We start from the raw sequence: 15,017 nt of genomic DNA on the forward strand, positions 1-15,017 counted from the left end.
GTATGTGTGTGTGTGTGTATGGTGTGTGTGCCATGAAGCAAGCACCAACAGCTTTTACATACGAGGCTGGGATGACGAGCTGGAAGTGGGATTCTGACTGGAGTCCTTGAAGCTGGGTTGTTTCCTGGAGGGTGGGACAGTAATATGCATGCTAGATGACAGAGGGTCTCCTCAGGAGGACGGTCTGCCCATGCTCTTACACTGCTGTGTGCCGTGGGATAAGGCTCTTATACACCGTAAAGATTTGTTGCTCGTGTTAGTTTAATAAAACACTGATTGGGGCTGGAGAGATGGCTCAGAGGTTAAGAGCATTGACTGCTCTTCCAGAGGTCCTGAGTTCAATTCCCAGCAACCACATGGTGGCTCACAGCCATCTATAATGAGATCTGGTGCCCTCTTCTGGCATGCAAGCATACATGCAAGGGATGTTGCATACATAATAAATAAATAAATAAATAAATAAATAAATAAATAAATAAATAAATATTTTTTTAAAAAACCATATTGATTTAAAAAATAAATAAATAAATAAATAAAAACAGATGTGAAGTAGGTAAGAGAAGGCACAGTGCCACATGCCTATAATTGCAGTAGTAAGAAAACTGAGGTGAAAACAGAACATTTGAGGCCAGCCTGGGCTATGAAGCAAGCCCTGTAACAAGCAAGCAAGCCAAGCAAAGGGTGCAGGGGCATCGCCTGGAGGGCTGGTTTAAACAGATTCCGGTCCTGTGTCCTTCCATCTCCCCAAAGCAGAGGGTGCAGGGGCATCGCCTGGAGGGCTGGTTTAAACAGATTCCGGTCCTGTGTCCTTCCGTCTCCTGTGCCCATTACTCTCGTGCCACAGGTTCATAGGGGATGAAGGGTTGAGAGCAGGACCAGGGCAAGCTTCCAATTCAATTCTTGGCCTTGGAGTAGCTCATGCTCTTTATCGGTCCTTGGGTAGGTGACTCGGACACAGACCCTCCACCCAGAACTGCTGTAGTGGCATCCCCTGGCTTTGTGGGGAGATGCCCCGTTGGCAGGAGATGCATCTTTCTAGTTATGCAAGGCAGGAACCTTGGATGTCAGTCCAGCTCTCTACGACTCAGTGAATGAAAGCAAAACAAAATTAATTGGCGACCCAAAACCCCTTGTTTGTGGCTCAGAAATGCCTTTGAAGTGGAAATTTTGACAGTTGCAAATCACATTGTATATAAAATTGATGACCACGTAGTGCAACTGCTGCTGTCTGCTAAATAGCTCTTGGACACCCCAAGTCTCCTTGGAACCTTTGAAGGGTATTTGAAACCTAGTTGTGCTTTTATTGATTAAGTAAGACTGCATTTTCCACTCTATTCCTTGGCAAATAAATTTATTTATGGACCTATTGCATCCCCTGGAAATATTTATATTTTAACAGTCACTTGATACCCCGTGAGCATGATTGTGATGGAATCCAAGTCTAGACTCCTTCCTTTGCTGACCTTCTATTATTTTATGTGTGTGGGTGTTTTGCCTGTATGTATGTCAGTGTACCACATGCCCAAGGTGGTCAGAGGAGGATGTCAGCTCCCCAGGAACTGGAGTTGCAGACAGTTATGAAGCCCCATGTAAGTGCTCGGAATTGGATCCAGGCCCTCTGGAAGAGCAGCCAGTGCTCTTACACACTAAAGTCATCTCTCCAGCCACCTTTGCTAATGTCTGGTTTCTTCTCTTTCCGTTTGGGCTCAAAGCATTTTGTTTCACAGACAGTTACAGAAACTAGAGCCCAAAGGGTCCATTCTGCACCGAAGAGCTTGCTCCATGAAGTCAGATAAGTTCCCTCATACTTGATCTGTGCCCTTGAACCTGCTAGAAGGCTATAACCTACCTAATATGACCGTTCATCAGCTAGGTGAGCATTTCCAGAATTTCTACAGGGCAGTGTGCACTTAATAAGTATTATTATAACAATATAAGTACCTGTATTATATTTAAGTCCTAGTTCTCTTACCATAAAAGTTATAATGGATAATAAAACTGTTAGTGAGTATTCATTGTTACCTGTGAAGTCTTCTGAGTAATTCTGAGGAAATGCCAGGCACAGCCTGTTTCTCTATTGCTCTGTTACTGTGTAGATGGGGTTCTCCAGAGAGAACAAAGGCCTGGATGGTGGAGCCAGCATTCGAATTCCTGGGGAGAGGGCAGAGAGAACCTGGTGGAGGTGAATTGTGCCAGGTGGGGAGGAGTGTGGTGGAGGTGCCAGGAGATGTGTCTGCGCAAAGGATGCTGGGTGCAAAGCTCTCTGCGGCTGGAGCAGCTGCGCTGGCTGGAGCAAGGTGCCCAGAATAGCCAAGAGGAAAGCAGAAGTTTTGCTTTGCACTAAGCATGCTGTTCCTCTTTGGTATTTTCTCTGGAGACGGCAGTGAAGGTTTGGATTGCTTCCAATTAATTTTTTATCTGCTTAGCCGCTGTCTCTTTGAGCACAGCACTGAGCTCCGACTGGGTCACGAGGCAGCCATCTTTATCTTATTTGCAGAGGAGTCATAACTGCGTGGCCCCAGGTGCTCGGGAGGCTCGAGGAAAGGAGGAATACAGAGAAGGTGCTTAATTGACATTGGCAGCGGTTCTTATTATTGTGTTTGGTACCGCCTCCGTAGCCAGAGGCTGCAAGCAAAGGTTACCAGTGGGAGTGTGAGCAGTGCTCTGGCAAGCAGTCTCTACAATGAAAGCTCCATTATTCTCCACGCAAACTGGGAATAGCGGCCATGTTGCTTTTCCGAGAAGCCATCAAGTCAGTCTCCTCCAAAGCATGGGGCACACAAGCACCATGGCACGAGTTCCTAATAGTAAGCGCTGGACCTGGAGCCTAGAAAGCAAAATCTGACCTGGGCTGTGGTGTCTGACAAACACACGTCACAGGGATGGAGGTGATGTCCAAGGTCCTGTTAGAGATGTCTCTTCTCTCGGCAGTAGAGCCAGTGAAAATGACCAGACGGACGCCCACTGCTTGCAAAGCCCTGGAAAGGTTTGCAGAAGCAGGAAGAGAGGTCTTGACTTGAAAGGGGCCACAGGGTGCCTTGAGGGATGATGTAGGGAGAAGCCTAAGGGAAGTCGGCCTGTACTGCATTCTACATACCCAGTCATTGTGTGGTGGTTCTGAACTGCTGTCGGATGGTTTAAACCTGGCGTGTGACTTCCAGAAATATGATTCCTTAGTGACTTCGCCTGCTATTTTAGTCTGTTTTCAAAGATAAGTCTAGGTAAGAGAATATCTGAAACTGAGTAATTTATCACAAACAGGAATTTACTTGACTCATTGTTCCGGGGCTGGGAAGACTAAGAGCATGGTGTGATGTAACACACGTTCTAATAGATCTTAATAGTAAAAGCCCAGAGTCAGATATAGGGGGAATGCTGAGGGATCAGAGAGACAAAGGAACAAACCACAGCCACCTTACCTACTCAACTTCCCAGCTGAAAAGAGACTGATCTTCTGTCTCCTCCCATCTTATCGCTTCCTCTCTCCGCCCAGCCACATCACTTCCTGTCTGTCTGTACAGACCTCCAGACCTCTATGGTTACCTAGTGGCTAGCTCTGCCCTCTGATCTTCAGGCAAGCTTTGTACAAACAAGATATCAGCACAGTATGGTGTCTGCAGAGGGACTGTGTTGTACCACCCGCTCACTAGGTTAAAGAAAGCAGAGGGGAAAGAAAGGGGACAAACAATTGAGCAAGCGAAGGCCAAACTTGCTTTTTATGCGAGCCTACTCGCTCAATGGCTAAGCCTCTCATTCATCTGCTCACGGGGGCACACCCCTGGTGACCCCATTACCTCTTGTTAGGTCCCACCCGCCAACACCATTGCCATGGTTTAAATTCCAACTTGTGAACTTTGAGAAATACATTGAACTATAGCACCTACATTAAGTATAACAGAACAAAACCCAGATCACAATAGTACCCAAGTTTGCTGAGTAATGCCAGATAGCACACCAAGTGAGTTCCTTCTACTTCCAAGAAACATTCAAACTGATAGAAGTTTCTAGAGAGTTAGTTCCTCATCTTGCTGGTTCATCTCTGATGATACCCACCCTTGCCTCAGCTGGCAAGTTGCTGAGATTAAGTATCCATCATCCTTATTTGACACACACGACAGATGTCTATTCTGCATACTGAACTAGTAAGAGGCTAGATTGGGTATTGTGCAATTCAGGAGAAAAGGACAATATTGGTGACACCCAGATATCTGGGGATCACTTTTCATCTTCAGTTTTGTTTAGACGGATTCCTGAGTGGGCAGGCTGTGTGTATTTGATCCAAGAAAAACCTTCCTCCCAACCCAGAAGATAAAAACCACAGCCCACGAAAAGCTCTGAACAGTCTGTCCCTGGGGCTCATGCTAGGCATCCACATTGGTGCCTCAGAAGGTTTCAGTTGGGTTCTGACCAAGGACAGTAATGCTAGGTAATGGAACTGCCCCGAGAGGTGCAGGGGTGCCTCCTACCCCCGCCACACAGAGGGCGTCGGTCTCTGCACAGGAGATGCTTCCACGGAAGGACCCAGGAACGAGGAGTGGAGCTGACTTCCTGGGAAACCATTTACTCCAAGTTGTGGCTTGCAAACTATCTAGATGGCAGCGCACAGCGTGAAGAGCAAAATTTCTTGTGGTCCTACCGAGTGTATTCATTCCGATGTTCCCGTAGGGAGTGGCAATAAAGGATTAAAAGAGAAGAGGAAAATGAAGAGGTGATAAAAAAAAAAACTCTCAAGATAGCAAATCCACAAAAATTTCCAAATATGATTTTACGAGTAATCGAAGCTAAAAGAATAAGGATAATTAGCATCCAGGTCTTAGAGCAGGCAGAGGCTATAGTTGCGAGCCTTTAACCCACTCTAGCAAGCTTGCAGAAGAGGAGTGCATGAAAGGATGTCAATCAAGTAGCAGGGTGTTACTCCACTGGCCTCCCAGACACTACCCAGTGACCTCTCTTCTTCCTGGCACTGCCTGTCTGTTGGGAGTCTGGCCTGGGTACTCGTTGACCGGGTCCTAAGTGAAGTGGGTTGGCGCTATGAGTTCCAGTTCCAACCTTAGACCTGGGACTCTCAGGAGAGAGTCCCAGGCACGGGAAGGCTGTTCACAGAGTTCAGGCTGGCTGGGGAAAGCACAGATATCTTCTCCACTAATAACAAAACGCCCTTTCTGAGAATGGGAGGAATTCCAGACCTTGACCTGCATGAATACCCAGGAGCTTTGCAGTATTGTTTGGTGGTGGTGGGGCCCATTCTTCCTTGCAGAGTAGATGATTAGCGCTACAGACAGTTTTTGTTTGTTAATGCCAACATTTAATTTAATTAATGTATTTTGTTCCTAGTGCTTTATAACAATAAAATCACATTGCTATGTCACTTACCTTTAAGAATCAGAATTTGGGATTCACATACAGCTCTTTAGGAACTCTTACCCCCTTCCACTAGAGCGGGGACTTTGCAATGAGAATTATAGATTTTTGGAGATAAGATATTTCCAGGATCCTTTTTTAAAAAGGAAAATTTATTTGTTTATTTATTTTTAAATTTTCATTGTTCAGTACAGGGTTTCTCTGTGCATCTCTGGCTGTCCTGGAACTAGCTCTTGTAGACCAGGCTGGCCTCGAACTCAGAGATCCACCTGCCTCTGCCTCCCAAGTGCTGGGATTAAAGGCGTGCGTCACCACCACCCAGCTTTTAGGATTCTTTTTAAGAGCCCCCGAAGTGAAGAGTGATCATACATGCCTATGATACCAGCACTTAGAAGGAAGATTGGATGTACAAGTCATCCTAATTACACAGCAGATTTGAGGTCAGCCTGGGCTGCACGAGAGCCTGTCCAAAACAAAAGAAAAACATGGACACCACAGATGACTCACATGAGCCAGAAGAAGGCTTAATTCTTGCCGTCAAGGAGCTTCTGGTCCACCGAAAGGAATTAACGATGGCGGTAGAGTGTATATCTAGCATGCATGAAACTGAAGCATCCCAGCAGAACAGAGTAAATAGTTTTCAAATATATCCAATAAGAAGTTAATACTTAGGATAGTATAAACTGAGCATGGCGGTGCATGTAATGCTGTAATCCCAGCATTCAGGAGGCAGAGGCAGGAGAATGGCTGCAGGGCTGAGGCTCACACCCTTGCAACACACGTTTCTCCAAAGCCCATGCGATTGTATTGCAGCCGTCTGAAACTGCGGTCTTCCCTGGACACGTTCCTCGAGGACCACCTGCCGGCTGCCTGACGGGCAAGCACAGGGTAAATGTGAGGCAGACTCACTCCCAGCAGGGAGAGGGTTTGCAAAACAAGGCACACGTCAGTGACGTCCTGTGCAGCCATGCGCGGTCATTACAATAAAGCAGCCACGACCCCATGTTCAGGTGCCTATGTGATTAGATTTTAAATGCAATATGGAAGTCACGACTGAATTTGTATTACAGTAATTGCTAGTGTACCTATTTCCTGAAGAGACTATATGCCGCGCTCTGCTCTGCTTACACTTAGAACGCTTCTGTTGCCTTTGGCTTTTATTTCCCTAAACACCCAAACCACGGAACAGGGCCCCCAGGCACACAGGCCAGGTGCTAGGAGACAGTCCACTGTGTCTCAGCATGGCCATCAGGCCATGTTTCTGCTGTGAGCTGCTGAGGTGGGAGGGAGCCTCTTCATGTTCTGAACTAACACTCAGGACCTTCCCTTGGAAACGTTTTTGTTGTTTATGTTTTAATATAATATGTAAGAGCATGTGTTTCATAATCTACAACAGTGTATTAGCATTAGAAAAACAGGTTCAAATTTGTGGCCAACAGTCTCAGAACCTCAGCCTTGTGCTTCTATTACAAAAATAACAGCAGATAGCATTTGGGTTGGACTGACAATGCCGAGCATAAACCAGAGTGATTTGCCAATCATTCTGAGGCTGGGGCTTAGCTTAGTGGTAGGGTATTTACTTTGCATGCGTGAGGCCCTAAATTCAATCCCCAGTAGTACAGAAAGAGAAAAGAAAATATGGTATCCTTTTCATGTTTGACTTATAAAATTAAGTATTTTAAGATATTGGCCGTTTGCATATTTTCTTTGGTGAGTTGTCTGTTCTGCCTCTTTTCCTTGTCTATTTGCACCTTGGTTTTTACAGTGTGTTTCAGTCAAAGGTTGAGTTCATTCTAGAAAGCAGGACAGGTGTAGATGAAGGTCTATGCCCCACCCATCCTAATCCACGTGATTTTTGCCACCTTTCTGACTGCAGACACTTCCCTTTGCTTTAAGGAGTTTGGCCTTTGAGTGACTCACCTGCCTGGATTATTCTACCCATGACTTCCCCTGGTGATTTCTCTCTCTTCCCATTTAGTTTCATTCTATGGGAGACTGTGGCCAAGACGAGCCTGCTCTGAGAGGCAGTTTTGGTCCATGCGTACCTGATACACTGGAAGATGCCGCTCCCTAGCCTGTGTCAGACTAGGCACCTTTACCCACTCAGCCATCATAAGGCCCCTAGCACGATTGGTATATTTATCAGGCAGTGGTCAACTTGGGAAAATTGGCCCATCCATCAGGCTATACTACCACAGAATATCTAACTATAACACTGTCCCCTTGATAGAGCTCCCCATCCTTCCTACCCTCCCTTACCTGTGAGATCCCCCACAGTCCTCTCACTCTGTTGAGAGGCACATAGGGAGTGTCTGTCTATAGGGGTCGTGGATAAAATCATTTCACGTGTTCTGGAGACTGTGGTAGGGGGTCAGGGCCACAGTTCCAGAGGCAGCAGTCAGGCAGGCAAGGGGACAGTGGCAAGATGACCGTTGCACCTGGGAAAGATGTGTGAGGCTCAGAGGACAGGCAGGACCTGGCCAGGCCAACAAGATGTTACAGGCTTTGAGACTGTGCGGCCTCAAGGGAGAGGGCTCCAGGGTGGACACGGAGGACTTTGTCCTGAGAAAGGAAAAGATGATGCCTGTCTTAGATCCACAGAGCAGAGGGCCGGTGGCTACCTGGAGAGGCATGGGACAAACGGAGGGACTTTTCTTATCCCCTTTCCACAGACGTGTTTTGTGTTTCTAGTCAGAGATAATGGACTGGAGTGGACTGGAGTTGAGTTTTTTTTTGTTTGTTTGTTTGTTTTTTGTTGTTGTTGTTGTTGTTGTTTGTTTTGTTTTGTTTTATCTTTGGGAGCCTGCCACCCAGCTCCCAAATAAATACACAGAGACTTATTTTTACTTATGAATATCCTGCCTTAGCTTGCCTTGTTTCTAGCCAGCTTTTCTAACTTAAATTACATTTAACTACATTTTCTTCTGGGTTTTTTACCTTTCTTTTTTCTATATATGTTTTTTTCCTTCTTACTCTGTGGCTGGCTGTGTGACTAGGTGACTGGCCCCCAGGCTTCCTCCTCTCCTTCTCCTTTTCTTGCTCCTTCCCCCTTTTCTATATTTCTCCTCCTATTTTTTTCTCTCTGCCTGCCTGCCTGCCCCATTTATTTCTCTCTCCTGCCTAGCTATTCCCTGTTCGGCTGTTTACTAGGCCAATCAGGTGTTTTAGGCAGGCAAAGTAGCACAGCTTTACAGAGTTAAGTAAATGTAACACAAAAGAATGCAACCCATCTTTGCATCATTAAACAAATACTCCACAATATAAATGAATGCAACACATCTTAAACTAATATTCTGCAACAATGTGTAGTAGGACTTTCAAATGTATCCCAGAGCAAATTTGCTCCTTGGCGCATTTCACATATAACCTTAGCATTCAGGCTACATTGTAGGTCCTTTCCTAGCTGACTGTCTGGTGCTTGGATGACCAAACACTTCTAACAGTTGAAAAGCATACATGCCAACTCTGTAGCCTTGTCTACAGCCATGCGCATCACCCTGTGCCCTTCAGAAAGTCTCTTCATCTCTAGATAAAGCAAGATGCTTGGAACACTCTTCCAAGAAAAAGACTGAGAAGAACCCAATTCCATTACTTTTCTTTACTTGTATACTAGGAACACTAGACCCTGGCCTGGCTGCTCTAAGCACTGGTGTGGGGTAAGGTGCCAGTGCCAGCATCAAGTTCAGCACAAGGTTGATGTGAGTCTGGGCTGAGCTGGAAAGTACCCCAGAAGTTACTGTTTATGAAAGAGAGTTGCTGTGACATGTCTTACTGGGCCAGTTAGAGCCCTGGTGGCACCAAGGGTTTCCTGTCTCTCGAATACTGTTGCTCGGCCTGTATAAAAAAAGTGTGACTCTCTCGGGGCCTCTGTTGGACCAGGTCACCCATGTCTGTTTCCAGTAGGAACAGGAGCAGGGTCAGGTTTGGAGAGCCTGGGCCCCACCTCACACATACCTCTCCTCAGGGAGCTGTAGCAGCTCCAGGTTGGACCCTGGGTCTTATCTGCTGTGACTGCTCTGTGACTTCCCTCCCCAGGCAGCTGCCTCTGCCTGGCTCTTGCACTCTGCCCTCCCGAATTGCTGGGCCTTCCAGCAGGTAGAAATTCTACAGGCAGGGTGTGTTGGTGGGACGGGGAAGCGGGAGGAGGGGGAGGCAGGAACCACGGCAAAGGAGTTTGCTAGTCACTTAGTACTTGCTTTTTTCCTTGCCAAATGGTGTGCACCTTGGGGTTCCAGGGCATCAGACTGGCGGGTCAGCAGGACATGGGAAATGCTAGTCTGGCCCTGGGAATTCACTGGGCATTATTCTATCCTTGCCCCTCCCTGCCAGCTGACTTTTCAGTCACTTAATGACCTGAGCCTTGCTGGTTCCAGCACCCTGGGAGTGGGGGAGGGGAAGGGTGCTTCTAAGGCAGTACCAGGGCGGCAGCCATGAAGTCTGGCAGGTTTCCAGTCCTTAGGGGGCTACACCACTATTACACACTATTACAGATTGATGAACTATAGGATGAAGGAGGGAGCTCCTTCTCCTGAGTTCCCAGATTTGGAGACATCAAGGAAAAAGAAGATTTTGTGTGTGTGTGTGTGTGTGTTGGGGGTGTCTTTAGGTATGTCCCTGTTAAACAAGGTTTGTATCTGAGAGATCTGAGCATTCTCCCTTTTCCTGTCTGATCCAGTATTAATTTATCAAGCAGTAAATTTGTTTCTGACCCAGCTTGCTTATTCCAGGGAGCAAAAAGGAAGTTTGCTTTTCCAGCAAGGTCACGGGTCACCTGACCGAGTCCTTTAACAAACAGCTGGGAAGCAGACGGCTGTGCTGAAGTCAGCTCCATTCCTGTAACTTGAAGCAGGCCTGGCGGAGCCCAGGCCTTGCTTCTAGGGCACTGCAGAATGGAGGGGTGCTTGGGGAGGGTGGTGTGTACACAGCTTGATTCCCAACTGGCCTCTCTTCTCCAAGAAGCCCCAGAGCAGCAACTGAAGCGTGAGCAAAATAAGAGAAACATTTGAAGAAAAATATAGAGACAGAATCAATGCGATTGTGTTCGTGTGTGCCTTGCTGAGCCCAAGTCCTCCCCCATCCCATTTCCTGGCTGGTGGGAAGGGAGGCTGGGCTAAGAACTCAGCAGGTAGAATCTTTTAGGAGTGTGGCTCACTTCTTTGGTACCTCAGCTTCAGCCCCCAACACACACACACACACACACACACACACACACACACATACACACACATGAGCCGAGCCACCAGATGCTTCCAGTACCACTTGGAAAATTGGGGTCCTAGGATGGGGAATGAAAGCCCTTGTCTCATCACATGACCAGGGCAGGGTCACCCCCAGGTATGAGAGACATTCTTTTCTCTTTTGGAAAGAGGGCTTTGTCTCTGCCAGGTGACCACGAAGGGACCAGTGGGGCTGCTATTTGGTGTGCTACCATGCTAAATATTTGACTTTGTAAGGTTGAATTGTCCAAGTTCTGTGGCAGTGAGGCTGTGCATTGAGCCAAGCTCTCTTTTCAAGGGAATCCAAGGTGCTATTTATTTTGGCATGCAGCCTGTTCTGTGATGAAAAGTGGCATTTTTATTATTGCAGAATAAAGAGGGGTTTGAAGGGAAAAAAATGCAGACACGGGTCTCAGTTTCAGGACTAAGGAAGGGAAGCTTTCTTTATATTTCGACTTGAGGTTAAATGAGGTTTGAAAATGGCATCATAAAAGGAATAAATGTGGATGGGGGATGGAGTGGGTGAAGCCGTTCAGGAGTTGGGCTGATCCAAGAAAACCGTTTCTAATAGGGTCTGGCTGCACAGGGCCCATCACTACTGACACCGACTGTCTCTGTCCTTCTTCCTCACTGTCCCTTAAGTTTTGAAGGACACTTGCCATCCTGCCCCTAATTGACTGGGGAACTTTAGGTTGGCCACATAGCCTCTGGCTGCCTCAGTGTTCTCATCAATAATTTAGAGCCAGCTCCCAGGCTTGCTTGCACTGGGGGAGGGCGTGAAGTGACACCTAGTGCTTGGCACCTGTTCATTTCTCTCCGTGGGTTCCGTCTGAAGGCCGATAAGCTTGCTCCCTCTTTTACTCGTTCAACAACCATGCACAGTATGTCCAACACATTTTAAAAGTGGAGAGTCGGATACAGGATGCAGCTTGGGAGAATTCTGACCTTCAGAAACTTGCTGATAAGGAGGAAAAAGGCAGAGAGAGGTAAAGCTACGTATTCTCAAAAGGTTGAGAATGTAATGAGCTAGCGAGGAAGGCTGGGTCCTAATGGGGGATCCTGGAGACTGGGACAAACCAGAGACGACAGCAGCAGATGGCAAAAGATCTTCAGTCTGGGGATGCAGCCTAGCAGGCTGGTTTGAAAATGCTGTGTATCGAAGTTTATATGCGCCAGACACTGTGGGATTTAAAAAGGGAGCTACACCCGGCAAGGCTATCGTCATACTTGCGTTGTGTTTGAACGGAGTAGCGTTTGTGATAGTGTGGTTGTTATCCTTTTCCACTTACCTAACCGTCAAACACACGCCCTACTCCAGGGAATCATTCCTGAGCTGAACTCTGCCACGTGTACTGTAAGAATCTCGGAGGAAAGTGGACCCGGCTCGGGTGGGGAAGTGGGGAAGGAAAGGGCGAATTCCTTCATTTCCTTTCTGTGTGTTGAGTCCTTTAGAGTGAAAAGTTGTGGGGCCCTTCGGCTTTCAACTCCATTTAGTATCTGTAGCCTCGATGTGATTAGTTTTAGTAAAAGGCAAGTTGAGGGAAACCTTAGAGGCCTCTGTAGAGTTTTTCATCCTGAAATCGGGCCTAATGTGTGTCCAATAAGCCCCTGACGTCATCTGATCCTATGTTTGATGACCCGCGTTCAGAAGTCTAGCCAAAGGAAACAAGGAACAGTCACAACAACGGCGAACGGGGCTGACCCACAGGATGGACAGGTGTTTACAGCCACTGTTGCTCTAGCACAGAGCTGGCTAGGCTGGAGCCTCTGTCACACTGCATCACCTGCTGGTTGTCACACTGTGTCACCTGCTGGTTGTCACTGCATCATCACCTGCTGGTTGTCACTGCATCATCACCTTCTGGTTGTCACACTGTGTCGTCACCTGCTGGTTGTGGGCCTTCACTTTTAGCCTCAGTTTCCCCTATCTGAACAATGAGAATATTAGCCCTGCTGGGTTAAGGCGCGGACTGTATGAGATAATCCAAGTATGTTAAGTGCTTCCAGCTCCACCTGTGGCTTGGTAATGGCTCAGGATTGGGGGGACAGGAAGCAGAATAAAGAAAGATTAAGGGGATAGAGGACCGAAAATCACTTTGCACTACCAACCCTCCCCTGCTTGCTGTTTCACCCCCGTAGGGTCATGGGAAAGGTAGCAGAGTCTTTGCCTAAGAGCGTCCTCTTCACCACAGGGCCAGCCCTCCCCCAACCCCAGGTTAGAACCTTCCAAGCTTTTCCATTGTTCTCCTTCAAGGCCGCTCTTAGCTCTGAGACCCACCACCACTGCCACCTTGGTCATCCCTGGCTTGTCTGCTCCAGCGCTACTCCCTTCTAGAACCAAGTGCTTGCTGGTCAAGTGCTCGGTTGTCAGCATCGGCATTTGCCGGAGTGTCTCTGCTTCCCCAAAACATGTCTGCCTTTTGAGGCTCAACCAGTGGCAAGTGCGTGAAGGATCCCAGGAAGAAAGCGGGGACTAGGCTTGGGAGACACAGGCAGCTCTCGCAGAGTTTACGTCACAGTTAGTGCTGGACAATCCTGAGTCACGCGGCAGGAAAGAAAGCCCCTGGTTTTCACTTTCCCACCCTCTGACATGTGTGTGTCCCGGAGGATCACTCCTCATGCCTAGAGTTCCCCTCTTCACTAGCCCACTGGTCTCTGTTCTGACTATTGCCAGGGACACTAAGTTTCCTCAAACAACACTGCTTTTGCTGATGGAGATACTTTATGATTCTAATGTAAATTGGCTGATAATCATAAAAAGCCAGTTTCTGGGTGATTTATTGTAGTGAGAGAGGAGCTAGAGAGGGTTCTGGGAATGGATTAAAACTCTGAGGATTGACTAATCTTAATCTTAAACCTAATCTTGAGGTTGCCTAATTCAGAGCAAGGACAGCATTCTGCTTGGGAAGTTCTGGATGTCTTCTGGCCAGATGGGTTGAGCTTCTCCTCATCCTGCCCACGGTCATAAAGCACCTGAAGTATCAGCTTCTTGTCCGTCTTGACATTACCGCATCTTTGTCTTGATTTGGTTAGGATGCCTTAAATTATCTATAGGTGCTCCATTCCAGAGTTTCCACAAGATGGATTCTGTTCTTTTACCAGGTCCAGAAAGAGCCCCATACTAGTTGCCAGACACCCTGGACTTCTAGCTCCGTGGACAGTCTGCTGAGAGACCTTGGAGCAGTTCACCTAGCCTCAGTTCCCCCATTTGCCAAATGAGGGGTTGGGCTGGGTGCCTCCTTGAGTGTCAGCTACCCCCAGCATTCTGGGAAGTCGTACCCAAAATCAGGCTTGGGAACATGGCACACTTTTCCCCTCCCGCTTTGGAAAACTAGTTTGCGGGCATCGCCCATAGAAAGGCTGAACTGAGTGTCGCTTGCTTTGACTTTTCCTCCGCTTTAACTTACTAGCGCTTCCTTTTCTTTTCTTTCAGAGCTCCCCACAGATCGTGCAGAGTCAGCGGATGAGAGGCGCCTGAGAGACTGAGCGTTGGATTCCTATGATGGAGAAGGCAGATGGTAGGCAGGCTGTGTTCTCTTCCCTGTAAAAAGGGTTAGTTGGTTTGGGTTCATCCCCCGCCAGTTTCTGGAATGCTCTGGAGAGGTCTGTGGGAACCTTACAACTCTCCAAGCGCACAGCGCAGGGGCCCAGAACACCTACTTCCGCAGTGAACCCTGGTGGGCAGTAAAGAATAAGAGTGCAGTCTCTTATTTTGGGTTTTTCAAGACAGGGTTTCTCTGTGTAACAGCTCTGGCTGTCCTAAACTCGCTCTATAGACCAGGCTAGCCTAGAACTCACAGAGATCTGCCTGCCTCTGCCTCCCCAGGACTGGGATTAAAGACATGCACCACCACCTGGTAAGAGTGTAGTCTTGTGAAGTAAAAAAAAATTTAACATATAATTTCAAAGTTTTCCAGTCATCCACCTACCAAGAATGCAATAGGTCTCCTCCCTCATCACCTTTTTTTTTAACATATGAGAGAATATGAGGGTTTATGACTTAAACAATATTTATTATTTCTCAAATTATTTCTTAATATTGTGTAAGTTGTTGGGTTTCGGTTGGTGTGGCTGATGTCTCCTGGGCCCATTCACGTGCTCTCCTAGATGTCTAGGTGGGTGCTGGATGGTTTAAAATGGCCTTGCTTGTGCATCTGGTCATTTAACTCCTGGGCCATCAGTAATGACTTAACCACATGTCACTTGTCATCCAGGAGGGTAGCAGGGCATAATTCCCACATGGAGGCAGAGGAGTCAAGCACAGGAAGGGCAGAAAAATCTGTTCATGTTTCTGATGGCCCCTGATCCTCAGCCAAAGCTACAGGATGATACATGGTCCTGGGACTAGAAGAGTTACTCAGAGGTGGTTTAATATTGGGCATTTTTCCCCCAAACTATCTGTCATCTCTCATCTATAAATAGGTATTAATAAACTGTCTC

The 15,017-nt window shown here is 47.3% G+C and overlaps 1 protein-coding gene across 3 annotated transcripts in view; it reads left to right on the forward strand.

The window, feature by feature from the left end:
- The window catches only part of Kank4 (KN motif and ankyrin repeat domains 4), a 79,522-nt gene that overhangs the window by 20,665 nt on the left and 43,840 nt on the right, over positions 1-15,017 (forward strand). For all 3 annotated transcript variants that reach the window (XM_050136405.1, XM_050136407.1, XM_050136408.1), the window contains exon 2: positions 14,011-14,095. In XM_050136405.1, the coding sequence (XP_049992362.1) occupies positions 14,077-14,095 (19 nt within the window). In that variant the 5' untranslated portion in view covers positions 14,011-14,076. The remainder of the gene's footprint in view (positions 1-14,010; positions 14,096-15,017) is intronic.

The sequence above is a fragment of the Alexandromys fortis genome, unplaced genomic scaffold (assembly GCF_014885135.2).
Source record: "Alexandromys fortis isolate MF-2015 unplaced genomic scaffold, M_Fortis_MF-2015_v1.1 scaffold_13, whole genome shotgun sequence".
Taxonomy (NCBI): domain Eukaryota; kingdom Metazoa; phylum Chordata; class Mammalia; order Rodentia; family Cricetidae; genus Alexandromys; species Alexandromys fortis.